Below are 27,654 nucleotides of genomic sequence, written 5' to 3'. Positions count from 1 at the left end.
CATTTCTTACAGGGATTCTGTGAAATTGCAACATTATCCCTGATATTTTGATTTCCTAACAAGAGACTCAAGACTCACTCAGAAGACTCTGCGTTGTTTTTCATTGTTTTTATGTATCTTGTATAATAATTTAAATACAGACGCATATATTATAAAATTGTGATAACATTATTCATTGATTTTTTTAGAATATCAGGCAGGGCATGGCTGTGGCTCGAATCATTTCTGAGCAACAGGTCCTTCCAGATCTTCGACGGAGACATAGTCTCCGCAAGCAGGCCACTGAGCTGCGGGGTCCAGCAGGGCTCCTCCCTAAGCCCTGCGCTATTTAACATCTATATGAGACGACTAGCTGAGGTTGTCCATCCGTTTGGTATTAAAATCATCTCTTACGCGGATGACACTCAGCTAGTGGTCTCCTTGGCGCAGGAGGATGGCCTATCAGCACCATCGGGGCTAACGAATTGCCTGGAGGAAGTAAAAGGATGGATGACGACATCCTCCCTTAAACTTAATGGGGATAAAACAGAGCTGATGCTTCTAGGCCCCACAACTCCCATACTTTTTAACTCCCTCTGGCTCCCATGCCTAGGCACCCCTCCAGCCCCCAAGGACAACATAAAGAGCTTGGGGGTCTGGCTGGACAAAGCTCTATCTTTTAACACCCAGGCCACTAAACTCTCGGCAACGTGTTTCGGTCTCCTTAGGATGCTGAAAAAAGTTCTCCCACTCCTACCTATGGAGGCCAAACAAACGGCCGTTCAGGGCCTGATCCACTCCCGATTGGACTTTAGAAATGTCCTGTATCTCTGTGCCCCTGAATACACATTGCGCAAGCTGCAGATAGTCCAAAACTGCGCGGCCCGCACATTGCTCGAGCTGCCTCGTAGACTGACAGCCAAACCTGGGCTGAGCAGTCTGCATTGGCTACCGGTACGGCAAAGAATTGCCTTTAAGGCAATGTGCATATCCCACCATGCCTTTTGGCACACAGGACCGGCAATCAGCCGCGAACTAATAACACAGTACCATCCCAGTAGAAACCTCCGCTCAAACCAGGCCTTCTTGGCCATAGTCCCTAGAACAAAAAAGGCAAGAGCTGGCGGCAGGATGTTTTCTTACAATGCTGCCAAGCTGTGGAACTCACTTCCACTTCAACTCAGGTCTAACCCTAATCTGTCCTCTTTCCGGAAGCAATTGAAGACTTTCCTTTTTAATGTCCACCACTAATTTCCCAGCGAAATACCTCTGTCATGCAACCACACCTTCTAATCAGAGCTTGGACGCCTCAGGGCAGCAATCGCGCTTTACAAATATACGTTTCATTTCATTTCATAGCCCGGATTGTGATGAGGATCAGCGAGCTGTCAGACCCATGACAGGGGATGCCGCCGACATCTGCAGCCGTAGCCTGTCGCAGCAGTCCCGAGGGTCTCCTGGCACGGACAGTCTGCTCCGGCGGGGTATCTCCAGTACGATGCATGGCGTGTCTGCTGCCAGGGACATCCTTGAAGGTCGCACGATGGTCACTGGAGCACTGTGGGGCACCGGCTCACTATCACACCCTCCAGCCGTCCCTGACGGGTGAGGAAGGAGACGGCGAGGGAGGCTTTCACTGTCTCCGCGACTCCAGGGCACCTCAGCCCATGCCAGAGAGGAAGGACACCTGTGACTTTAGTCATCTCCGCCCAGGCTAGAAAGGAAGGACAGCTGCCTTTTTGAAAAATAACGGTGAGGCTGAAGAGACTGGCAGCCAGCGCGGGGCAGTCTTTCACAAACGTCGGGCACCGTGGCTCCACACCCCCTCAGCCTCGCTCCGTTAGCAGGGCCTCGCACACTTCTCCAGGGTCAACTGCTGTCATGAAAGGGGCCGGACGTAGCCCAGGCCCCGAGTGAGGTAGGTGCCGCCTTCGCACCACGTATCCCAAGTGGTCAGTGCCGGTCCGGCAACACTCAGGGCCAGTACGCTTAACTGCCCCCACCCGCACTGTCTTCTTGGGCGCTCAGGCTGGTGGCTGTAATGCGCCGCTGCCGCCAGACTTTCAGCAGCTCCCTCGGATGTCACGGGCAGCAGGAGCCCACTGCCGCCCGCAGCGCTACACTGCAGCAGGCTAACAGGGGTGTCTCAGGCAGTACAGAAGGCCGCCGCCAGCAGGGCGTCCCGAGCCCCCAGGATTCGGGGCACCCCTTGCAGCAATTCACGGCTCTCTCAGTCCGCAGTCCTCCCAAGCAGCAACAGCTTTGCTCCACGGCCACACACCAGCAGTGCCCCAGGCTTGGCTATCAGGCACAGCTGTCTGTCAGCAGCACTCGGCGGCGGGCGCCATTATCTTACTGCAGGGCGCCCGACCCGGATCACTGACCCGCAGGCGGAGAACACTCGCCCTTAACAAAGTTACATTAGCGCCGTGATAGTGGACGGAGACACGGACAGCGGGAGGGGGGGCGGTAACGAAGACACGGACAGCGAGAGGGGGGGCGGGAACAAAGACACGGACAGCGGGAGGGAGGACGGACAGCCGGAAGGTGGTCAGGATACAACCACCCGGGACAGGGACGAGGTTAACAATGAAGAAAAACATCGATGTAAAAAATAAAACGTTAACGCCCACCGCCCCATGACGGTAAAAAGGGGACGGGGCTAAAAAAAAAACACAGAAACGCCCACGAATCTGCTCCGAGAATGATTGCCACATATCTCTTCCAATGACTAGCCTCCATTTATGGAGCTAGCCAATGGAAGAGAGAGGCGGGTTAAAGCCCCATACTGGAGATCATAAAAAATAGCCTGCGCGACACTGCTGCGCAGTGAACGCCAGGCGAAACCTAAAAAAGTGAGAAGAGGAAAAGGAGGAGGAAGATAAAGCTAGGGACGCGCTGGCAATGGGAGGAGCACGGGTGAAAAACAACCTGGAAGAGTGAGATGAAGAGACAGGAATTTAGGAAGATATGTGGCAGATCCAAGACTAGGCAGCCTTCGTATTGTATCTGGCAACCCTCACATTCAGTAAAGCCAGCGGGGGCTCCTAAGTAAAACTTTGGGACCCAGGAATACATTTAGTTTTGAATCAAATTAAGCACTGCAACGGAGATCTGCCTTATTGCCACCAACCTCTTCTTTCCAAGGACCACAACAGCACACTCAATTAATTTTCTCGCTCCAGGAACCAAAGAGTTTGGATGAAACTATGATCCCCCCTGTGGCACCCTATCCTATCCCAGCAAGGCTCGGTCATCCCACAAATGAAAATAGTACGGTGTTCATGAAACAAAAAATAAAGTGGTGTGCTGAGAGTAAGATGCATCATAAAGACTTCTTTACTTGGACCCATCATGGGTTTCAACTGAAGAAACCTTATTGTGTGTGATGGCAGAGAGGCTTTACATATATAAACCAGCAGAGGACTGTTCAGTCCTTTTGAACAGAAGGTTGGGCCATATTATCAGGAAAGGGCGATACATTATCGCCGCTTTTCTCTGCAGGAAACCGCCGCTAAAGCAGCGATAATAGGCCCATAGAAGCCCAGGTTCACACCAGAACCTGGACTTCTATGGGAATTCACAAGGGCATATTATCAAGCCCATTATCGCAGCTTTAGTAGCAGTTTCCTGCCGAGAAAAGCGGCGATAATGTATCGCCTTTTCTTGATAATATGGCCCGTTGTGTCTTGTATTCCTGATGTCCAAGTACAATGAGGTAGATCATTGTAAATGTATAACTTCCCAACCAACCACTGTCTCTGATCCTGAATTAGTTGAAATAAAACACTTAGAATACAGTAACAACTTTCCAGAGTTAGTATTAGTGCGTAGGAGGAGCTCACCAAGAACATTAACATTTCCATGTGGTAAGGCACAGGATATCATGCTTGTGCCTTCTTTGCTGAATTCAATAATGATATTGACTCTGTCCAGCAGGCCGGAACTGTATTTTCAAGCTTTTGCATGCATCTTTTGTTTACTGTAAGACTAAGGGTCGCCAGGAAGATAGAATCTAGGTTCTGAGCAAACATTTTCTGATGTACTGAGATAAAATAAAAAGATCCTCCCTCAAGCAAGCCAAACATTTTACCATCTGAGGCTTCGGTATGAATAAGCCGGTAAAGTGATTATTTTATTGAAATAGTGTAGCCAGAGCAGATTTGGACCACCTGCTTGCCCATTGCAAACTGATAGTATGAAAAGTCTCAGTAGATGTACCCTCCGTGGGATGATGCTGTGGAATCAGAACGAAATTACAACATTGGAGATGGTGAAAAACAATTTTATAAAAGCCTCATTAGTTCACCAGACTTAGCCTTCACTGTTGCCCATAGCGCACTAGATGTACTTGCAGCATATTGCTGCAAGCGCAACCCTATAGTGATGGGCCAAACGCTGGTGTAGGTCAGCGAGGATCTCCATACACAGGGCCACTGGATTTATGGGATTCTGCGACTGTGTTTTTTTCGGCATAATCATTGATTTGCCGCATTTGCCATATAGACCTATGATCTGCTGCATAATCTCCAGTTTCCACAAAAAAACTAATTGTTTCTAGCTCAAGCAGATCAATAAAAACGTGACAATGTGGGTTGGTGCGCAGTGGAAGGTGCTTTACAAGGTTAACTGGTCATATTGTGGTGACTTTTTTCTGTATTTGGTAGCTAATCTGGTACTGGTGAACTGAAATAATTGCCAAGACAGTATTGCCACGTGTAAAAAGGACTATAAGAAGTAATAGTATCAAAAAATGTGCCACATAATTTAGTCAAACCTGACGCATAATTTTGCGCTGCTCTGCTGCATAATTACAGCAACCATAGAAGATCTATGAGAATATTGTGGGCAAAAATCATCACTGGGAAAAGGTGATTACATCTTGTGGAAGACCAAAGTCGCAGAATGGTGATGCTTTATAATTGTAAATTAACAGGTCCCTTTGATTTTGACCTGGACAATACTGGATCAGAGAGGCACAGATAAGTTAATGCAGTTTCTTTTCAGTGACCTTCATCTTGGTTACCGGCTTGCAGTAATACCTTGATAGCAGTGAACTTTAGATAAGGGACCCTTACTTGGAAGCAAGCTTTTATTTTAAGTTTGTTTCCTCACTTTGTTGGAATGCAGCAAGTACTGGTTTCCACCACTTTTTATAGCGCCGCAAGTCTCTAATATCGAGTCGTAACATGAATTGCGTGATATGGCTAAAGTACTCCCAGTACAGTTTGCAGCACCCAGTTGTTTGGGTCAGAGATAACGCCATTACGTCACACGTGTAGGCTTAGTCTATGTAGAATGTAAGTGATCCAACATGGAATGTATCTTCAATCTGTCCGTCTGACAATGTAGCGCAACATAATTAAACACTCCTGCCTTGTAACTGTTCTAATGTGAAGAGCTCCGACACCCTGGGACCTAGTTTCTGCTATATAAAACTCAAAAAAATAAACAAATTCCAGTAAATAAACTCTAAGTGTAGCAATATCTTGCGCTTTATAGGAATTAAAAACTATATGAAATGCACTAATATATCAGACTTGTTGGAATACAGATGTTTTGGGAATTTAACACTGCTTTGTGTCGTAAGCAGTCTGAGGGGTTCAATATTTGATCCCCTGACTGTAAGGACGCGTCCCTCACTCCATGGGGCTTCCATCTTCTTTATGAAACTAACCTGTTCCATACACTTTATGTATTTGATATTTGTAATTTATATTAAAGGCCGACAAGAAATGCAGGGCTAGCTGAATTAGCTAATGTTTGCAGAATATATTTTTGTAGTAGCCTAGATGTTCTTATTACAGATTATGTATGACCTGTGTGCTTGCCATGCTCACATGATCCTAGGATTAGTGATATATATTAAGCTTCCCCACATGCTAAACTTGAGTATTCAATAAATTCTTAATCTGTATACCCACTTCATCTGCAAATAATCGTTTTAATCTTTATCTGCCTTTTTGCAAGTATGTTTTAATATGCGTGTATGTTATAGGCTGTGCCCAAAACAGCCAATATTGGCTAGTACTTCTCAGCATTCCAGAATGGTCAAACACTTTTTCCACAGATCCTGAGTCGACAAACTGTTGGGGTGCCCATGGCAATGCTGTTGATCGTGCATGGGTTTCTGGAATGGGCGGGTCGTGGTGTGGTCTGTAGGGAGAGTCAAGTGTAGACCCTGTTTTGCAGGGGGTGGGGGAGGGGGAAGCCCTGAAGTTGACAATGTCAGTGTTTTAGGATAAATACAGGTTCCAGGAATGAGGCCACGCATAAAGGTAACCCCTGTAAATTAGCAAGAGAAGCAGTAGTGCAGCTGGAGAACAGAGGATGTGGCAGGAGGCGGAGCTGGGGGTGGCTTGCTGCTCTTTGTGATTCATGTTCATGGAGGAGGTGTGTCAATTTCAGTCACACTGGGTGTCAGGGTGTCCTGGTGTGAAGGGAATGTCAGCAGTCATCGCAGAGCGCTGGTGCTGTGTGAACAAAAGTAGTGCTCATATGGTGGACTGCACTTTGCAGCAGCGCAGTAAATATAAACTATGATTCCCAGCAGGCCAAACTCATGCGTCTTCTAGAGAGTTGGCGACCACTTTGGACTCTTTTCCTTGTAGGAACTCCCTACATTCCACAGACCTCACAAACCAGCAGTGTTGAGGCAGAATTAGTTGAGTCCTGTGTCTGTTTTTGCTCCTATTCTATAGCTCTGTCCTTGTCTCTACTACAGGCCTCATACCTTCATGTATGTGGTCGTTTGTGGGAGTGGTGAGAGGCAGAAACAAGCATCACTCGCGGTGGATTCTATGTATAAGTTTGATTCCAATATGTGGCTGTTCTCTAAGTCAGACACAGGGATCTGGAATTCAGAATTGTTTAATGTAGTGTAGAATTGTCGGGATGGCACCTAGAAAGTCCTGGACTGTATTAGTCCATGAAGATGTGCTCTGTTGAGTTACCTGGAGGCACAGCGCTGCACACAGTGGAGCTGGTCAAGGTGCTAGACAGACCGTTTACTGCATCATCCACGTGCTCCGCAAACAGCACATGCTTCTCAGCTGGCTCGCTGGCCAACATGTGCAGCTCTTCCCACCTGCACAACAAAATACACAGCAATGAGATGGCTGGAAACACATATCAATCCAAGCACAGAAGAAACATGTGTATGCACTCATATCTCAGTGCACACAATGGAATACACTGATAGGTAGGACAATGAAAAATACATTGCATATTGTCAAATAGCCATTGTGAAAAATGCTTCTCAGGGAACATTAGAGGCCCCAACGCACCTGGTCGAACTCAGATTGTATTGTCACATTCTTCACATGTTTGGTATCCTGACTGTCACACACTTACACGTCACCACTCACCCCATTATTTAGAACAATCATTTCAAGAACCTTTCGACCTCTTATCCTACCACTCTTCATCGCAATCTGTCCTCCCGCCACTAATACCCCTCACATCACCCACTCGGATGAACAGATAACACCTTTCAGTCTTGTTCACTTGCATCTCTTCCACATTCACCACACCGTGCATGCATTCAGTCCACCATGCTCACCCCCTTACCCTTCTGTTTACTCCAAACCATTCCACCATTCACACTACCAACCACTGATAACTACCAGCATATGAGGTCAGTTACAAAAACCTAGCAAGCACCATTCCACAAATATCCCCAACTACTCTCAACCAATCAAGTATTACAACTACCAGATACTCACAAGCATCTCTACTAAGGTTCAAATTACCCAACAACCACTAGGAAAGAAATATCTGGAAACTTACTAATCACAATACCACTCTTCCACATGCAGATAACCTCAAATGCACCCTTCACAAAACCAGTTCAAAATGCCTTCCCTCAACAAAACAACCTTTTTCAACAAAAAGAACATAATTCACTTTGGCTGCATCATCTTCTTAACTGATCCTACTCCTGAAACCTGCTCCATCCTGATTGAGTGCATATTTGGCCTGAACTTCATTCAGAAATCACATCTTCACATCACCAGTCGAAGTCACGGACACCACCTACCTGACCTTACGGACACCATAGACCTGACCTTTCAACATAACCTGGTGATCGACAGTATAGCTCGACCTTGGATAGCTTGTAGTACCATCCCCTGCACAAGCACAATCACCTAACCTCAATAACAAGCACCACACAAACCACCACTCACTAAACTAGTCTTTTACAATTTTCTCCTCAACAAAATCCCCAGAATGCAACAGAGTACTCTCAGCATGATCTACTAATCCCTCTCATTGCCATTTTTCGATTGTCAGACTTTGCTGCCCCTTCACAAAGCAGCCTTCCCAACAAAACAATGGCGTGTTCAACATCTCCCTTAGAAGCCTAACAAAGACATTCAGCGGACTTGAATCTGCCAAGCAACAATCACCAAGTTCACCTAATTTTGTAAGATACAAAGCAATCTCCAAAGAATACCAGAAGGCCATTCTGTGCAAAATAAAACAAACTCCAACCTCACAAATTCCATTAATTATTCCCGAAAGCTATTCAAGTTAATCTCCCAGCCCTGCATCTCTAGACCACTCATGAGATGCATCCCAACAGTTCAAAATCGAAGTATCAACCATCTTTCAAGAAGATATGCAACAATATTCAACGGGACAGCAAGCCCCACCTTTAAACCCTCTCACACAACACACCCACAGTGATTCTTTCATCCACCACCACAGACATAATTGGATGTCTGCATTTTAGCTCCACATGCAGCAGTCTCTTACGCACCAAACATCAAAATTAGCAAATAGATATATTGACACTACAAACTCGTAGTGCATGAAACAGTCTTTCAAATCCGCAATCCTTGAGCATCTTCATAAAAAATTCCGCTACACAGGTTACAATAATTGCCATTTTAGTAGTACTATGCTGTTGCAGGAACAAGTAAAGGAAGTGGCCAGACTAGCAAATTCTTCATTAAACTACTGTACAAAAACTCAAATGGTGTGTCACAAGGAACATCCAGTCCCAATAGTCTCGGTCACAGATAGACCACTGCAATATTCTCTATGTCGATGCTAGACAGAAACTCAACAGACCTCAAATAGTGCAGATCACAAAGGCAGGACGCGCACTTAAAGGTAACAGCCAGAACCATACCATACTGTTACTGAAATAGCAGGGCTATTATTGGGATTCAGAATTGCGTGAAAACTGCGAACTTTGACCAACAAAGACAGACACAGTATTATTCACAAATACCAAGCCTCCAAGGTAAACCCTAGAGAAAGTTCTAGTGAACCTGCGTGAAAACTTCGAAAATTGCAAAGATCAGGCAAAGTACCACAGTAGGAAACCGCATATATTCTACAAAAAGAGCTAATCATTGAAACAAATTCCAAACATCTACTTTGAACCGTGCAGCGCCTCTTTTGATCACAAATTCAACATCGCCTCAGCAGTGCATCATCTACATTTGCGAGCCAGTCTTTACCCTTCAATAGAGTACTCCTTCATGCACCCCGAGGTATCACAACCCAGCGCACCTCGCTGCGCGCCTTGAAATAACTTAGGAGCAATACCTTTTTTGAAAATATAGAGTTCTCCTCCCATCACAAAACCCCACAGTTAACAGCATGGGAGCAGATGTATGAAGACTCCCTTGACTCAGACGTATACATTTCAATTTAAATCCTATAATTGACTTAAAATTTACAGGAGATGTTTACCTCCATATGATATGGCATCCCTCATTTTCTTATTACAGGCTACTTTCGACGTGAAAACGTGCTTGTTATAAGAAAATTACTACTCACTTGTAATCACTTAGTACAAGCACATAGTTATGTGACTGTCCCACTCTCCTCCTGCCATGACCGCACCTAAACGAGGAGGGGACCAATGGAAAGATGAAGCTATGCAGGCTCTCGGGAAGGAGAGCCTATGAACGGCAGAGGCATTGGTCAGAGGAGACAGGGGTTGGATGTGGTCTTTCTACAGGCTTTAAAGAAGGAGAAGTCATGCACAGCGATGTAAACTGAGAAGTGGTAAAGGTCGCGTACAGCGGGCCAGCCATCAATCTTCGCTAAGATCCATGATTTACACGGTGGAATGTACCAAGGTATTATACGGCTATACCTATACCAGGTCACTTCGGGGAAAGGTTCATTCAGGCTGATATCTTTTATAGGGACATCAAACGCCTCGGTGACTTGCTTATAAATGTACAGTTAGTAGTATATTATTAGCCATACATAATATCGCATGTACAACCTTCTCTCCTAATATTGTTGTCCTCTACTACCATCCTCTGCCATGTTTAGGGGTACCGCTTGATAGAGTTTCTGTGCAGCATTTCTGTTTAATATACTCAATTGATTCAAGTCAAAAATAAAAATCATAGATATACTAATTAATACAGAACTTGAATTCATAAACCTTTAAGTGCTGTGCCAAAATCACTTCGTTGATAAGCAGTTTTCCTCCTTCACGGATTGCTTCTGGAGCACTTCACTGCCTCATGGTTCGAGCATGCGCAGATAGCAGAGGGACACGTGCACGCAATGCATGAACGCTCTCACCTTGGGTACTTGACGCCGACGGCGAAGAGTGTGACGCCGCTCGCTTTCAGCTGCTTGGCTGACGCGCTCAGGTGGCCCTGGGACTTCCCGTCGGACAGGAGGATGACGATTTTGGGAACGGAGGCCCGTCTTCCACCAGGAAACCCTTTCCGTAAGATGTACTTCAGAGCCAGGCCTGTTTCAGTGCTCCCACCCCTAAAGAGGAACGGGAAAACGACAGGAGAAATGACAAGTAATCCACATTGTAGTTTCATTACACCATAACAAAACGGCCAGTTACTCATAACAAAAGAAGCCCATGGCATGCAGCACATCAGATATGTAGACACCAGCAAACAGAAGTGGCTCTAAGGGAGGGATAGGAAAGGTTTGAGTCCAGGCGCTACAGCCTACCTTTGCTGCACACGGACAAAGGCCATATGCATCGGGTGGTGCCCACCCTTGGCAGTTGGAAAACTGTTGGATGTGGTATATGATATTAGAAAAAAAGCCCATATTCACTGAATAACCAAAGATTAAAGGGAAGTTACGGCTATCTTTGGTTAAATGTTAAATCAGAGATTCTGCCCCCTATCCCCACACCACAGTTCCCAGCACTGACACATGAGTGAGGGTGGCAGAAGTAACAAAGCGGGCAGGTAGGTGTGAGAAGTGCACTTACCAATGTTTGTAAATACCCACCACATGTCACCTGAAAGGAAGTTCACCACATTTGCATCGAAATTACAAGACTTAGGGGCAGGTTTATGATGACAGGCGCATCCGTGCAAATCAGCAGAGATGCGCCAGATAAGATGCGTCATGCAAGTTTACCCTTGCACCACCATCATGGCGCAAGGATAAACAGGTGCGTGACACATCTCCCGTCGGAAGAGTGGCGCATTGCTGGAGTTGAGTCGCAAGCGCGACTCAACTCCAGCAGCGCTCGTGGCCTGCCCATACACAACGTTGTACGTCAAGCCCGCAAGGTTTTGACGCAGCGGCGTTGGAAAAGTGACTGAGTGAAATCTACATTGTAGATTTCACTCAGGCACTTTTCCGAGGCGTTCCTGTGCCGGAACGCACACCCTGCACCTGAACACCCACATGAAACCAGACGCATGTTTCATGTGGCGCAGTGCTTTACAACGTGACGCATCTCCCTAGATGCGTCACGTTGTAAATCCGTCACAGCATGGCGCTAGCTTTACGCCGCCGCGGCGTCACAGAAGTGATGCAACGGCGGTGCAAAAGTGGCGCATGGGGCTTGTAAATCAGCCACTTCTTGTCAAACCCACCCAGAAGAGAGCCTGTGACGTAGTGTGTAGCTTGTGCAAACATATGTAAGCTTCGCATTTCTATTTGACTGACTTTTGGCAGTTCTTGCACACAGTGAAATACATGCAGTCATTCATCACACGTTTTTGCAGGCATACCTCGGAATACAACATTTTTAAGTCGGGTTCATGATCTGCCCAATAAGATACTAAATCAGAGAACTTTAAAAGCTACTAAACCCAGTGCTTAAATTGAAACAGTGGTTGCAGTTGGGGTCCACCGCACTCAGTTTTGAGGACCAGCACTTATTTGTACTCAAGAGACTTTGACCCAGAGCAAGAGAAACAAGCATTTGCAATGCAATAGGGCTTGCATTACTGAAGTTTGAGCTATTGGCGTTGCTAATAATAATGCAACGCCAATAGCTCAACCTTTCAGCAATACGAGAGAAATTGCATTACAAATTAATTGCGGCACCAGCGCTTTAGATTTAAACATCTTAAGCTAAAGTGTGGGTGTCTCGATTGCTTCAAAAATAAAGTAGTAGACACTTTTTTCTAATTACTTTACTTTTAAAGCAATCGCGGCACACATCTCTAGGCACCTGTAGATCACTTCACTAGGAGCAGCCCCGTCTAAATTCTTCTGCCCATTTGTCAGAAGAGAGGTTAAAATCAGTGGCAGCTGCCTCAATTAGAGCGGAGGAGTGCTGCCCCGCCACCACCAGCAAATAAAATTATAATAATAAGGGTTGTAAAACCGTTTTATTATCGTTTTATTTTAATCCCCTGTACCCGCCCCCAGTACCCTTACGAGTCTTTGGGACGGATCCAGGGGATGACACTGCTGGCTAGGGAGTGGGGAGCACTCCCTTCACTGCGCATGAGGCTTTGGCCGACGGTCTCAGGCCGGCCAAACACTCATGCGCAGTTAAGCTCTCTCCAGGCCCAGGAGCTCTGCTGGGGCTGGAGAGAGCAGGCACAGGCTCCCAGTCTGCCTGGGAGCGCAAGCTGCCGGCGCTCCGGGCAATCCCGATGTTGCTTTCATACAGCGTCAATTTTGGCTGCAGTGAAGTCTGGGAGCCTGTGCCCAGAAGCAGTTAAAGCGCGATGTGGGGGGTATGGTGGCAGCATTAAGGTAGGTTTATGAAAAAAAAACATTTTGGGACCCTGAACTATTCCCACCTCCTTCCTTCCTCCTGCAGCCCGACCAGCTCACCACTTTGGCAGGGGACAGGCCGCTACTGGTTAAAATAACCATCAGCGAAAACCAAGCAGTGGTCTCCATAACACAAATACCGTCAACGCCCTCCGGTCTACTCGCTGCCTGGCTCCCAACCTGTTTGGCTCCAAAAAGGATATCCCTCTCAGAAAGGGGGTCACTGTCAGCGAGTGCGAAATGTCATGTTGTCACATGCTTCACTTCTGGGAACATTGTCGCTCCCAGAAATTAGCCATTATTGTTATTCAGTCAACCCCAAAATGTCAGTCGCAGTGCAGGGGAAGACGTTGCTGTATCCATAGACGACCACAATGAGAGGGCGCCCTGCAGCTGGTGGCCCTTTCTTCTTGCCCGCAGTGGAAACAAAATAGCTTCACCCCATTGACATTTCCACAACACTCCGCTAAATAATGCGAACGATTGAATCAGAGTATCAGTGACTCCAGGGAATGTTTAGTTCTTTAGGTTTCGAACCTGGCGAGGGGCACGAAGTGCCCCTCCCAGTTTGAAAACTATTGTCTTCAGTATGGATGTCGGCCCCGCCTCTGCGTCTCATTGGCTAGCTCCATAAATGGAGGCTAGCCATTGGGAGGCAGAGGCTGTCAATCGCGCTTTCTCACGAAAACGCGATTCGGGGGCGTTTCTGGTGCTTTTTTTAAGCCCCGCCCCTTTGTCCCGGGCCGCGCTGCGATTGGCTGCCGGCCCGGGACACCCCCGTGATGTCATTACCCGGGCCGCGCTGTGATTGGCTGCCGGCCCGGGACACCCCGTGACGTCAGCCAATCACAGCACGGCCCGGGACCTGACTTGTTTTCTCTGTTTTCGTCCTCTCAGAAATTCAGATACAGCGTGGCATCATTTAGATAAGATTGAACCGAACGGCAGCTCAGTAATGGATCTGCTGTGAATTTAAAATGCTCCCGAATGTCTCAGAGCGTTGCCAGGGGAAAACACACACACACCCATACATCTTAGCGTTTTCTGTTTAGTCTTCATCCTGAAACAGCTCCCTTGTTTCTTTTTACAAGCGCAGAAGGTGACAAATCGCTTTGAAAGGCAACATTGCAAATCTAAAATCTCTCCCTATAAAGGAGATACAGAGGGCCATTTGATTTCTGAAGCGGAAATGGGAAGCGCGCCTCGCGCGCAGTCCTTTAATAAGGCAGAGCTGCGTCTACACAACAGCCAATCATTCACTTTCCAGTCAGCCACTAACCAAGCATATTCATCAGTGCCACTGCTGCGGCCGGGCAAAGCTTTCCTCTGGAATTTAATATCTGAGGAGTATTGTCAGCATGTGCTCTAAAAAGATTTTGCAACATAACACTTCAATGAGTAACTGCCGCGTCGGTGTGATTCATTACAGGAGCCGAGCAAGACAGAAAATAACGCCCGTCTGAGATGTTCAGTTACGGAGAGAAATTATCTGTTTCCCCTGGTTACGGTAGAACTCATTACGTACAGCGTCATGATTCATACATCAACCACCTCTGCACTCGCTATAACTGAACTGCGATTTAAAAAAAAAAAAAAACGGATAAACATACCTGTTAAAAAAATTGCGGCTGGCTATCCAGAGAGAGGACAGAGAAATGCGTCCTATTCGCACTGACTCATTAATGCAGGGGGGGAGGGGGCGTACCTCGAAGGGCTTTACTGGGACAGCGCCTAGCCAAGCGCCTGTTTTCTAAGCATGTAGGCAGGCCCAAGCACACCAAACTTTCATGCCAGGCTTTGTAAATCCAGAAACACATTTTGCATCTTGGTGGCACCAAAAACAGTGACACAAAATATGAATAAATATGGGCAACAGTGCATAAAGTGAATTCATGAAACGCCATATTTATTTAAGTTAGAGCTTTTCAGATATTGCAGCAGAGAAACAGTAAGGTTTGGATCTTTCTGTTTCTGAGCTGTGCTGTCTGAAAACAAAAACCCTTTCTCAGAGAAATAAGGAGTAAAATGAATTCACTTTAGCCACTGCAGGCATCTTAAACAGGAGCGCGAAACCCATCACGATAGGGCCCCAAATATCTTTGCTTCGAATAACCTCGCCTGAGAGCTATGCAAACAGCTCAGGTTACAACGTTTCCTGGTGGGAATTCACCAGAGCTAAACAGAGTTTCCTTGAGGGGATTACACAACCGTTTAATTTAATTCTCTCTTGGTATTTGAGTTAACCCAATACTTGTCATGTTGATCTACGAAGAGCAGCATAATTGGAAGACGTACATATGCTGGCAGGGATTTTTCTGTAAGGGACTAGCATTAAGATCTTGCTCATACAAAACAAACACGCATTAAAATGCAACCTTTTAAAAATGCTACTGTATGTTACACCAAATCGAACTGCATAACAAACACTTTTTTTCAATCTGGGATAGTAATAGTTTGTTTTGTATTTTTTCAGCATCTGCTCTATGAACATATGGTTTTGTGATCATTTAAAAACAAACCTGCTTGTGGGGTGTTTTTGGAGGAGGCAGGCTGGATGTGCACCCTCATTTGATTAACTTAGCATTATGTCCATCCACACACTGACTCCTTACTGTGCGCCCTACTGCACAATAACAAGGTATACCTTTCTTTTCTGTGAATTTCTGTTTAAATTAAATTTTCTAATTATAACGTCCCTGTAACCATCGTTTTTTTCAGTGAATTTCTAAGGCTTTTTAAATTCAAATTCCTAACTAAAATGTCCGTGTAACCTTTGGATTTTTAAATGAATTTCTACATTTTTTTTTACTAGTAGGCACATTTGCAGAGTAGTGGAGAAAGGGGAAGGGGCCTCTGACCAGGTCAGACTGTAAGTAAAACTCCTGGAGTTCTATGGTTTTGTATAAGTGAAATGTGAGTTCTCTTTCTCCACTATTCTGCAAACATGCCTCCTGGGTCACTACTGGTTGAGAGAAAATGCAAGTGGTGTGTATAGCCATGTTTTCATTGTCAGTTTGATAATATATATTTGTATAAATCTGTGATCCCTTACTTAGTCTTTGTTAGCATATTTGAGAAATGATGGTAGTATCTGAGTGCCTCTCTCTCATTTAGTATATGACTTTCATTGGATCGATTTAGACTTTCTAAACACATTTGGTGAATCTTGCATGGAGAATTTGACATACAGAGCTTTGGAGTATGTAAAACTAGGCATTTCACTATGTAAGTGATTTGGAAAGATTCTAATACTTGAATATATATATGTAATATTTTAGCTATATCATTGTGTACGGGCTACTTATAGTATATGTTAAGAGTAAATTATCTATAGTATAAACAGTTTTATCATCTCACAAAGATATTGTTAATATTAAATCTGCTTACCAATAATAGTACATATTTACTTGCATTCTATAGGGACTGATCGAATCACAATTAGAGAACTTATTTCATTCTACCTATTCAACTCTACTCAATTTCTAATTATAAAGATATAACTTTTGGTACATTTCAATAAAGAAATACGTCAAATATTAGCAAGTTGGGCCATTGGGACAATTCTTCTGACATAAATGTCAGTTCATCTAACTTTCTGTATGCATGCATCAATCTTTTTATTATCAGATGATAAACAACATTAATATGATTTTCCTAAATAGGTTTACCACACAAAAACATTTTTAGTCCTTGATGAAGCCCCAGTGACCATAAAATGATGTTCTGTATAGATATTTTGATTTTCAAGCTATGAGAGTGAGCAGTTTCAGACTTATTGTGAACTGCGGCTGTGCTACCTCACTCCTCAAACTAAAATCTTCAGAGACAAATGGAATTAATTAAGGATAACCTTGGCTCTATTTTGGTAGGTCGACCCGACCATGTGAGACAGTCCTCAGGAACAAATAACCCAAGCAACAATACTGATAAATATATTTACAAATTACATTGCCACGCCAAGTTTAAGTAATACAAACAACTTCGTACTGTCTATTAAAATGAAAACACCACTCTCTGTCTACACAGGAGCCTCTTTAGTGCAAAATGCATGACTTCCTACAAGGAGTGTAATTAACTGGCCTGGGATGGTCTCAGGCTAGAAGAGGTAATAGGAAAAATGTTACTTACCAATAGGTATAGTTCTCCAGCACTGGCATGGTTCAATGTTTCACATACTTGGCTTGTAGCCTGACTTTGGATCATAAAATCGAGTGGATAGGCTACTAGTGGTTCAGTGCTTTTTAGGTTTCGACCTGGCGAGGGCACGCCCAGATCGAAAACGTTTGTTTACACTATGGGGGACTTGAACACTCCCCTTCTTCCATTGGCTAGCTCCATAAATGGAGGCTAGCCATTGGAAGAGATTGGCCGTCAATCACGCTTTCCAGAGAAAACGCGATTCGGGGGCGTGTCTGGGTCTTTTTTCAAGCCCTGCCCCTTGTTGCCGTGTGTCCCGGGCCGCGCTGTGATTGGCTGCCGGCCCGGGACACCCCAGTGAGGTCATTTCCCGGGCCGCGCTGTGATTGGCTGCCGGCCCGGGACACCCCCGTGACGTCAGCCAATCACAGCACGGCCCGGGACCGGACTTGTTTTTTGCTGCTGGCGCCATTGAGTTGCGTCATCCCCACATCACTTCTGTGGGACACGAGTATTCAAAAGGATCTCACCAAACTGAATGCAGGTTAGATGTTAAGTTCGTTGTTCTAGAGGCTTTTTTATTTTATACAAATATATTTTTAAGATGGTTATAAGTGTGTCGAGGGTGACTTGGGTTGAATGGTCTAATTTTTCTGTTGCTTGGTTCGTAGAAACTGTTTGTGTGTTATAATTTTAGAACTTGCCTTTTTTCGCCCTTGAACTGTGCCATTTTTATACTTTCATCAGTGGACCCCTGTGTATATGCACTACGACGGTCGGTAGCCATTTTTTAGGCTGCCTTTCTTTTTAAAGTCCGCTCTATGTTTTCGATTTTAATGTGATGCGTTTTTCAGTATTTACCTGTATTTTGGTTTACGTTACGTTCTGTGGCATTACTAGAACAGTGATGAGCCTTTAAATTGTAACCTTTTCTTATGTGAGGGGTTAAGAGTGTGTAGTGTGTTTTTTATACCCCCCCCCCACTACAGACACGCACCCACCCACCCCATAGAGGGTTAGCGATCCAAGAAATAAACGGGGGTTGGGGGGAGCGAGGCTGTGCACGAGCCGAGTCCCGAAAATCTTTAGCAAGTAACTCGTGCAACAAACATCCTGTAACAAACCTGCCAGGCTCTCAGATTGCGTATATGACCTTTCCAGTGTTCTTGAATGCTTGAGCATGATGCTTAAATGTTTTTAGTGTGAAAGTTAGAATGACGCTTTCCCATAAACTTAATAAATTATCCCTTTTAGTGTAAATGTATTTTGAATTTGAACACTGGAGGCAGCTCTGCAAGGTTCCGAACCCAAGTATGCCACCATGTGTAAAAAGCTAAGAGGGAGATTAAAAAAGTCGGTTTAATTAATTTTCTATTTGCATGGAAGCGGTGAGTTTTGAGTTGAGAACCTACAATGAACATTTTTTTGTGCAAAATTACAAAATCTCTTCGGAATACATTGGGAATGTATGCTACCTTTCTTCCTTTTGTCACCAGCAGGTTGTATTATGGGACTTGTAGTTTCTCTTTTTGACTCTTCGGGAAATGGTCATTGGCTACTAGAATAAATAGATGAAAGAGAAACGGGACACTTACCTGGCTTAGTTTTTCCTTAACTTTGGTGCTAAGCATAAGTGAGTAGGAAGGACTATCACTGTCAAATGGTTGCTGCTGCAAGATGTTCAATTGCTGCGAAATTGTGACGGCTCGCAGATATCTTTCTTGCCTTTGCTGCTGAAGCACTCGCTCACCTGCCTCTTCTCTTGCTCTGCTGATCATCTGCTCCTAATCCCTGTCTGTCTAGGCTCATACCTGTCCCCCAGATTCCCAACCCCTTAGAGGCCTTTCATTTGGCCTTCCTGCTACCTGTATGGCCATCTATCCCTGTGGTTCCCTGAAGGCCTCTTGCCTACCCCTCTGGTCTCTGGCCTCTCTCCTGTCTCTTTGGATCACTTTGTGACTTATCACCGGCTCTCCCAACTCTCTGCCTGTCCTCTCATGTCACCTTCCCGCAGTTTTGTGTGCAGTGGCAGCCGCTGCAATTTGAAAGTGGTAGGGTGAAAGACTTTGGCCTGCGAGCGAACGTAGGAAGCGAGCCAAAAATGTCTCCGGGCTATACTGTGTAGTTCTCCCTCGAGAAAACAATCTGGTGTTAAAATGGTGCATTTTCTAGGGCACTGCTTCTCTCAGTATATTCTGCTGTTTGGTGTCTTGGAGAGCATGAAGCAGTCTGGACACCTTGCTGGCTCGGCCCCCACTGTGTAAAAAGATGTAGCGTTTAAGATAGAACAAGTGCTTTCAAAAATACATTTTTGGTAAAATTCAATCAGATTGTCTCTAGTGCGCAAATTTTTTCAAAGTTTGCTTTATTAGGACACATTTCAAAACTCAGCTGGTAGCATCCTTGCATTATCTCTACATCTTTGGCTCCTTGAAGCTTCAAATGAATAAATCAATTCAGCCATACATATTGGTTTCCAAGCAGCCTTTACTTTTGCTAACTGGCCAACTGCACATATGGCTTGTTTTTTTCTTTCACTGTTTGCCGCTCCTATGACTTGATGGCACAGAAGGCCCCTGGTCCCTTTCTTTCACTTAGAGGCCACCCAAGGTCATCATTCAATTATACTTTTGATAATACAATTTTAAAATAATGACTTGCACATTCGCTTCACTTTTTTTTAACGGACTGGGACTTAATAGCACCATATATATGCATGTCACTATGTATTCCCCACACTAGGCAAAACCGGATTTAATTCTTAGATTGGCTGATTATACAGTCATATGAACTGTTCACATTAACTGACTGAGTTACCATGACGTAATACTGCAATTCCCAATGTTTTTGTTTAGTTGCATGTATTTTTCATTGTAGGTCTTGTTTTTACCTAAAAGTGAAAGGCTAACAAAACCGCTGCAGAAAATGGTGGCCTTTTTTTCACGTCACAGACCACATCCCCATTATCAAGCAATGCCTGCACTAAAGTCCTTCGCCATTTGCACCCTGGATAACAGTTCCCATACTTTATTTGAATGTACCTCAATGTGAGCCACTGGCAGAGCTTGTAGCTCCGTGCTTACCGGAGAAGAGAGTTAAGCAGACACCAGGTAATGGCAGTCTTCTGCTCCAAGTCCTGTTATCTTTCCCGTGGTGAGAGGTTGATGACTGTCAACACACTGGTCCCTCTATAAACTATTTGCAGTCCAATTTGAAACTCGCAGCTGCTCAAAACCAATTTCTCTAAACAGATACATACTTTTGCTCACAGAAGTATGCAGTGTATCTGAGTACAAAGTGCTGTCATATGTAAAAACAAGCATTTACAATGCTACGGTTTCGCCTTTGGAAAAGTTTGAGCTATTGGCATTGTAAATGACAACATTTGTATTTATGTGTTGGTTTTGAAAACGGATAAATAAATGGCATTGTCATTTACATTGCCAATAGCTCTAACTTTTCCAAAGGCGAAACCGTTGCATTGTAAATGCTTGTTTTTTTTTTGCCATTACAAATTTTGAAGCCATTGTTCACCGTAGGACTGTATGTTCAGTTTCAAATCAGCTGTTTTTTTTGCCGATGTAGATCGTCTGAGTCTATGTCCATTACATCCGGATCCCTCCCCCTCTTCCTGGAAATGATCACAACATCTATCTGTTTCTACAATTTTGACTTCCTATAAAGTCCCGAAAGTGCTCTACAAAAATATCCACTTCCTGCTGGTACCCACCCCTGATCATAATTCCATATGCCTCGAAAATAAACGGATGGCTGAGATAAGGCCCTGTCGCACTGAGGGTACACAAACCGTGGTCCATTCACCACAGGACCACCAGAAGTGTTTAAGCACAAAGTAGCAATAATGACAATATTTGCTGCCAAGAGGTGATACCTAGAACACTACTGTGACCCCAAATACACGGACTAGAACGTGAATGATTGGACATAACCCTATTGACAGAAATGGCTCTGGCTGCTGTGACAGAGGTGTCATAGTGGCATGACCAGGTTACCTATAAAGCGCATGCAAGCAGTAAGCTTCTTGGCGCTAAAGGAAACAGACAACTCTGTATATGTGAATGCTTAGACATAACCCTATTGACAGATATGGCTCTGGCTGCTGTGACGGGTGTCATAGTGGCATGGTCAGGTTACCTATAAATGCATGCAAGCAGTAAGCTTCGTGGCACTAAAGGAAACAGACAACTCTGCATCTGTGCTGCTGTGAGTCAGGGACAAAATAGAAGAGTTTAAAAAGTTGTTCGAATTTCTCCAAGGAGGATTCTGCACAAAGATCAAGAGGGAGTGGATTCCAAGCCCCGGCTGCTGCCACGGAGTAAGATCTGTCCATAAATAGTATTCAGAACGAAAATTAAGAGCTCTGTTGAGCCTCTAGCATCAACATTTGAGGGTTAGTTAAGTCAAAGATCTTTTGGTAGACATGCTTATGGACAATCCCAGTAAATGTATAAAGAACTCGGCTACAGATAGGGAATCAGTGCAGTTTTACAATATAAAAGTAACATGCTCATGCTAGGGCAGACCATTAATACGTGGTGCTGCTGCATTTTGCACTAGCTGCGATCAATGCAGGAATTTTTCAGGAACCTTTTAATAAATTAAATTGGCATCATCTAGTCTGGACTGCACCAGAGCGGCGTTGACTCAGATATGGTGATGGATTTCAATAGAATAGAAGCGAGATTTTAAAGAGTTTGCAAGGACAAAACAGGTGCTGTCTCCCTGGTGACCTGGGAGTTCTGGGATAGTTTGGCATCTAAATGGATATCCTGGTTGTGAACAGAGGTCACAGGCATTGGCAAAATGTGTATAAAACAGGGCCATTCGAGGAACCCCAAATGGGGTTCACGGGCATTTGTCTGGACCAAAAAGGACTATATTGTCAGTCTGCCAGTAGTGTAGTCCTATGTGAGAAAAAAACGATATATTGGCCTTATCATAGTAGGCCAGATGACACAGACAAATTGCCCACAGTGTCTGAATCAGGGGGTCCACTGCCATATGCCTCAACAACTGCTATCGCGTAGGGCTCAAAGGTCCACTACGTCTGATCAACCATCCAGCAGCCCAGCGAGAGTCTTGCTGCTTCATGGGCGATCAGACGAATGCCTAATGAATGGCCCTGAGCCCCGTTTCGTATCTCTGAAGGATAGAAACATGTTGACCACGACACAATAGGGAGTATGTTTTCCAAACTCCCATTTATTCTGCTTTTTAATCCTGTCCACTGGAGGCACCAGAATAAAATTGAGTATTCGCCCCGCCAGGAGACAGTTTTATCCAAATCCCTTCTCCACTTTTTTCGTTAACACAGAGATAGCATTTAGCACTTTGCAGCTCACTTTTACCTCTCATGCTCATCCATTCACTCCTACAAAACACCTCAGCTCCTCTACTTTGGCGAGTTGTACCCGACACAAGGACCTTGTGGTGCAGGTGTGAGGAGGGAGCCTAATGGTGAAGCAAGTCACCCAAGGGGGACTAAGAGTTCTCGCCCTATGAAAAGCATTCTTATTTACGATTCCTTTTCTTGAAAGATCTCCTCTAGTCTTTCTACACATACCAGACATAATTTTGGTTGGTTTCTACTTTAATATGGAGCAGTATGCCTTGGGTTAGCTTCCTTTCTCCCGCTGGCCCCCTAGTGTGCATTAAAATTTAAGACGGGAAGACATACCTTATGCCCCAAGCATATTTCTCACTTGTAATGTGGGCAAGAGGTGAGGAGGCAGGTGCGAACCAGATCAATTTGCACTGTTTCATAACACAGCCACTGCCGGCAGAAAGATATGGGGCACCTCCCAGCTGTACCTTCCACAGCTGTAGACAGGCACGTGCTTACAGCTCAGTTCTGCAACTCAAGTAATGCAAACTATTGTAAACATCTGGGGACTTGCAGTATTTACTATGAGTGAATGAGAACACCCACACACTATTGGAAGAAGTCATTTATTATTTCTCTAGTGCTTGCCCCACAGTGTTGCTGCTCTTCAAATAACAGGCCTCACTAAGAACCACGCGATTTAAACTAAACTTCAAACAGACACACCTTACTTGCTACATAAAACGTGGTTGGTTTGATAACGCATATGTGGTGGTGAAAGGGAATTCCGGCAAAGGCGTAAATGTTCCAGGGAATACAGAGAGAGGCCACCCACCTCTGACATCTGGGCAGAGATACCTTCCTCCCGGCTGTTCTAGGGGCGGGAAGTCCCTGCTTCCCAGTGGATGCAGAAGAATCTCATCAGACTTCAATTCATCTGAGCCATTGGAAGCTGAGCACAACAGCAGCTCCCGTTAATTGGAAGCCTTGGAAAACTGAACAAAGTCGTGTGTACCGACTTGTCAAAGCCATGAAAGGCAAATTTACAAAACAAAGCCAACAAAAGCGACTGGTCTTAAGCTTAATGTGGTTTGGTGTCAGAAAACATGTATTTTAGGAACCTACCGCTGTTCCTGTTGCCCTTGAGTGGCGGATGGTTACTATAAGCCGAATGACTTACAGCAGCAGAGTACTTGGGGTGGGACTTCAAAGGTCACACAGTGCGTCGCCATTCTTCAAACAAAAGCCTCGCGTGCGCAGATCTAAGCAGGGCTTAGTGTGAAGATCTGCTTGAAAGGCAGCCGTGTCTGATCTCCAATCTCAGGTGTGCTGCTGGCTTCACTGCAGAGGTGCTTGTGATGTTTAGGAAGCCTAAGTATTACCCTCCACAACACAGAACGACAGGTGCATCCGTGTAACAAGCATTAGCAAAGCCAATAATTCTGGCTCTTGTATAGTATGCACTAGAGACAAACACAACATGCAGGCATCCAGGTGCGCGCGCGCACACACTTTTGCTGAATGCAAATATAAGGTTCAAAATATGCAAGATAGTTTGTACTCCAAGGTCTGATCACTCTGTATTTTTAATTCGAATTGGAGGCAATCACAATCAAATGCAAGAAGGATTGATAAAATATGAGGATTATAGTGGAATTAAACCTAACTAGATCAGAGGCTGGAGGCGCATAAAAGAGCACACAGAAAGACACACTGGATAGATAGATAGATAGATAGATAGATAGATAGATAGATAGATAGATAGATAGATAGATAGATAGATAGATAGATAGATAGATAGATAGATAGATAGATAGATAGATAGATAGATAGATAGATAGATAGATAGGTAGATAGATAGAAGCAAGCATGTGATAGAATTTTTTTTATAAAAAAGGGATGTATGGATGACACAAAAGGTGTTAAGAGAAGAAAAGATCGATTGAGAGAAAGAATGTAGAGGAAAGCAGACATGAATCTACTTTTACTAACTGCTTAATATTGGTGTTAAGGTAGTTTTGAACATCAGACTTAGCTAGGGCTGAGTCTTGGAGAATGTCTTGGGGGTGGGGGGGCTGTGCACTCCCGGGGGGCGGTGGGGCATTGTCAGCTCCCCCTCCCTGGTAGTGCAGGAGGAGGGGGGAGAAGGCCAGTGCCTCTACCCACAGGTCCTGCCTGGCTCCTAGCCACAGGTTTTAGGGGTAAAACCGGGTCTGATGTTTTGAGTCTATAAACCCCAAACAACTCGCAGTTCCCCGGAGCAATATACCCCAGATACTCCACTTTGGGCAACTTGCAACGAGTGCCTATATGAGCTACATATGTAAGTGAATGTACTATTCTGGTTGTCAAGACACTTTTCAAATAATTAATTTGTGTTTGTAGCACTCTATTGCACTGAAAAAACATTTAAAAAAGTAACACCTGACAAAAAGTATTTTTTTCTCTTGTCCTTTTTTAGGTCTCGCTGAGTCAGCGCGCATTCGCTGCTTGGAGAGACATTTAGAAGCGGCTTTGAGAAGTGCTCCCAAAGCGGCGATCAGCTTGCCAGAACGTGCACAGGGGCGCGCGACGTGCACAGCACTTTTTCACGTCGCGTGCGCACCACTGGCTTCACCACTCATGGTTTTTAAAATTAATTTTTGCGTGCGACACAACTCCCGGCCAGGTCGCGCGGCCAATGCTTGTTTTCTTTTTGGGTACATTGCTTTCCATTTCCAGTGCTGCCCCTCTTGTCGCACTTAAAGCACTGCAGTCCAGATTCTGGCAAACTGAGACTCTTTTTGAGACTCTGCAGTGCCTCCAGCCACATGCTCACCTGACACTATCACTGGCACTACCTGGCAACTCATGGGGCTTCTATCGGCCACTCCTGTGCCCCCAAAACACGCTGACACCTTCTCGGAAATGAGTACGGCACATGCCTCTGCACTATCCTCTCTGCAGCGATAGTGCTGCTTTAGATGCCGCAGCATGCGGAATTCAACTCCCTCGTTGATGCTGGAGCTTAATCTCCTCGAGTCAGCCAGCTCTCACGCTCCTTTTGCTAGACGCAGCAGGTTTCCGGCTTTCAAAGTTACAGTACACACAGTTTTGGGGTGTTGGTCCCCTTTCGGCTGAGCAATGTTTTCCGCTGCAGTTCGGTGACCTCTTCCGGTGCAGCGGGGATGGTTTCCTTCAGTATTGGCTGGCCGTGCTGTTGTACCCATTGCAGCAGTGGGCTGAAGACATGACTTCCAGCTGTGATGACGAACCAGCTCAGCATACTTGCGACGAGGCGGAAACTGCAGACGGAAAGGACATCAACGGACCTGCATTTTTTTACTCAAAATCTCATTCCCTACAGTCCCTCCAGAACGCTACGCTCATCCAGCTCACATGAACTGGTGGTACCCCGTACCAAATCCGTCTCATGGGGAAACAGAAGATTCCTTGTAGCCGCACCTAAACTCTGGAACACCTTGCCATACTCCATCAAAACGAGTACCTCCCTCTGGTCTTTTCGCAAGCAACTTAAGACCTGGCTTTTTAATCAATAAACTCTAGCTCCCCTTGTTGGTTAAACACTGCAGAGATTCTTAGCGCCGAGATGCCCAAGGGCCTTCGTTCGCGCTTTATAAATGTTTTAATAAATAAATAAATAAACGCAGGTTGGCTGAACGCGGACTGCACTGCCTGCTGACGGCAGACGCTGTCTCTTGCCTGCGCCCACCCTGCGTGAATATCCGATCACACCAGCAGTCAGCTAAAAATTTCACAGCTGAAGAAACAATAATGGACGAAGGCTTTGCTCCCTGGCGTTTCTTATCCCGTAGCGGTGCGGTTTACTGACTCTAATAAACATCAACGAACGAACAAAGAAAATCTGATCTGTTTTATTCTGTTGCAGCTGGAGCCATTGTTAACCATCACCAGAATGACTGCAACCCACGAACATTAAAAAAATACCTTTGCGTGTCATGGCATTGCCCCTCAAGAAGGAAGCGGGTAATCTTTAGGGTGAAGGGAAACAAAACTGACAATAGTCCTTTGGCATTTTTGAAATATATCTACGAATATACATATATTAAAACAAAAAACGCAAATCCCTTGAAATTTGCCAGTAAAAGTAGGTACCCAAGGCTTAACACGACCCTGATCTGCTACTCACGTACTTTAACACAACATTTGTATGGAATGTGCAGGTGTCGATGACGCAGCAAATTTGCCATTTTTGCAAGATATAAATCTGCCTACCACCGTGGGCAGAGAGAGGAGGCATATTGCACGGTGTAATTTCGCATCACACTCCAAACAAAATTACTGACTCGTGCAATTTGTTAGCACTTCTTGTATGTGCGGTTTTAAACGGAGCAGTCTTAAAATGTGGCTGATAGGGCCAAGAGCTACGGCCATGCTGGTTGAACGGTAGCCATTGATAATCACTTGGGTCAACCCTACACCTCCCTCGACTTCATTTTGCCATCAGGGAGGTCTGGCAGCCTGAACAGTCTTTATTCTGCCTTGAGCAAGAAAGAGGTCCATTTTTTCTACTTGTCGCACCAAGTGGATTTTGGTGGATTTCTCCCCTCAATTTTGCTCCATGGCCAAACTGAAACAAGCATTGGCATAGCCAATAGGTATCGCCTTTGGGACCTTATAAGTGTTTAGCCATGCAACAGTTGATGTTGTTGCACCAAGGATATTGTGCCGCATAACTAGATACTTATAAGGTCCCAAAAGCGAGACCTATTGGCTATGCCAATGCTTGTCTTATAGAATATTGCTATTTACTACCAACATTTCCATATAGGGTACGGCCCCATTGTTTACAAACACATCCTCTTTTCTTTTTACTCTGACTGGGGGTATGTGATTTCTTTTGGTGCTGCTCAACTTTACTTATATTTACTTTTCACGTATACTTTTTGGGGTCTTTACACTCTCACTGACCTGTTTTTTGTAAGTCAATCCTCTACACTCTTGTCTTTTTCTGGGCAGCTCGCCACACACCCTGTTTTATTCTCTTTCTTTCACAGAAATCAATCAGGAGACAATTGTATGATTGTTTTACCATGATTTTTGTTGATACTGGGATTTTCTTATTCCACCTTATGGTCATTACTTTACCTGACAAGGATTCGGTCTACGAGTTTGGAATGTGGTCCATGGAATATGATTTCTACATATGTTGTTGCCTCTATTACTTGCTGGAATTATGTACTCATCACTATAATGATGGT

The 27,654-nt window shown here is 44.9% G+C and overlaps 1 protein-coding gene across 1 annotated transcript in view; it reads right to left on the bottom strand.

The window, feature by feature from the left end:
• The window catches only part of VWA2 (von Willebrand factor A domain containing 2), a 282,676-nt gene that overhangs the window by 139,529 nt on the left and 115,493 nt on the right, over positions 1-27,654 (bottom strand). Inside the window, exons 6-7 of the mRNA XM_086922879.1 lie at positions 10,537-10,731; positions 6,933-7,066 (exon numbers count right to left, since the gene is read on the bottom strand). Coding sequence (XP_086779005.1) covers positions 6,933-7,066; positions 10,537-10,731 — 329 coding nt within the window. The remainder of the gene's footprint in view (positions 1-6,932; positions 7,067-10,536; positions 10,732-27,654) is intronic.

The sequence above is a fragment of the Lissotriton vulgaris genome, chromosome 5, assembly GCF_964263255.1.
Source record: "Lissotriton vulgaris chromosome 5, aLisVul1.2, whole genome shotgun sequence".
Taxonomy (NCBI): Eukaryota; Metazoa; Chordata; class Amphibia; order Caudata; family Salamandridae; genus Lissotriton; species Lissotriton vulgaris.
Note: the sequence above shows the minus strand (reverse complement) of the source record. Positions and strands in the feature narration are given on the sequence as shown.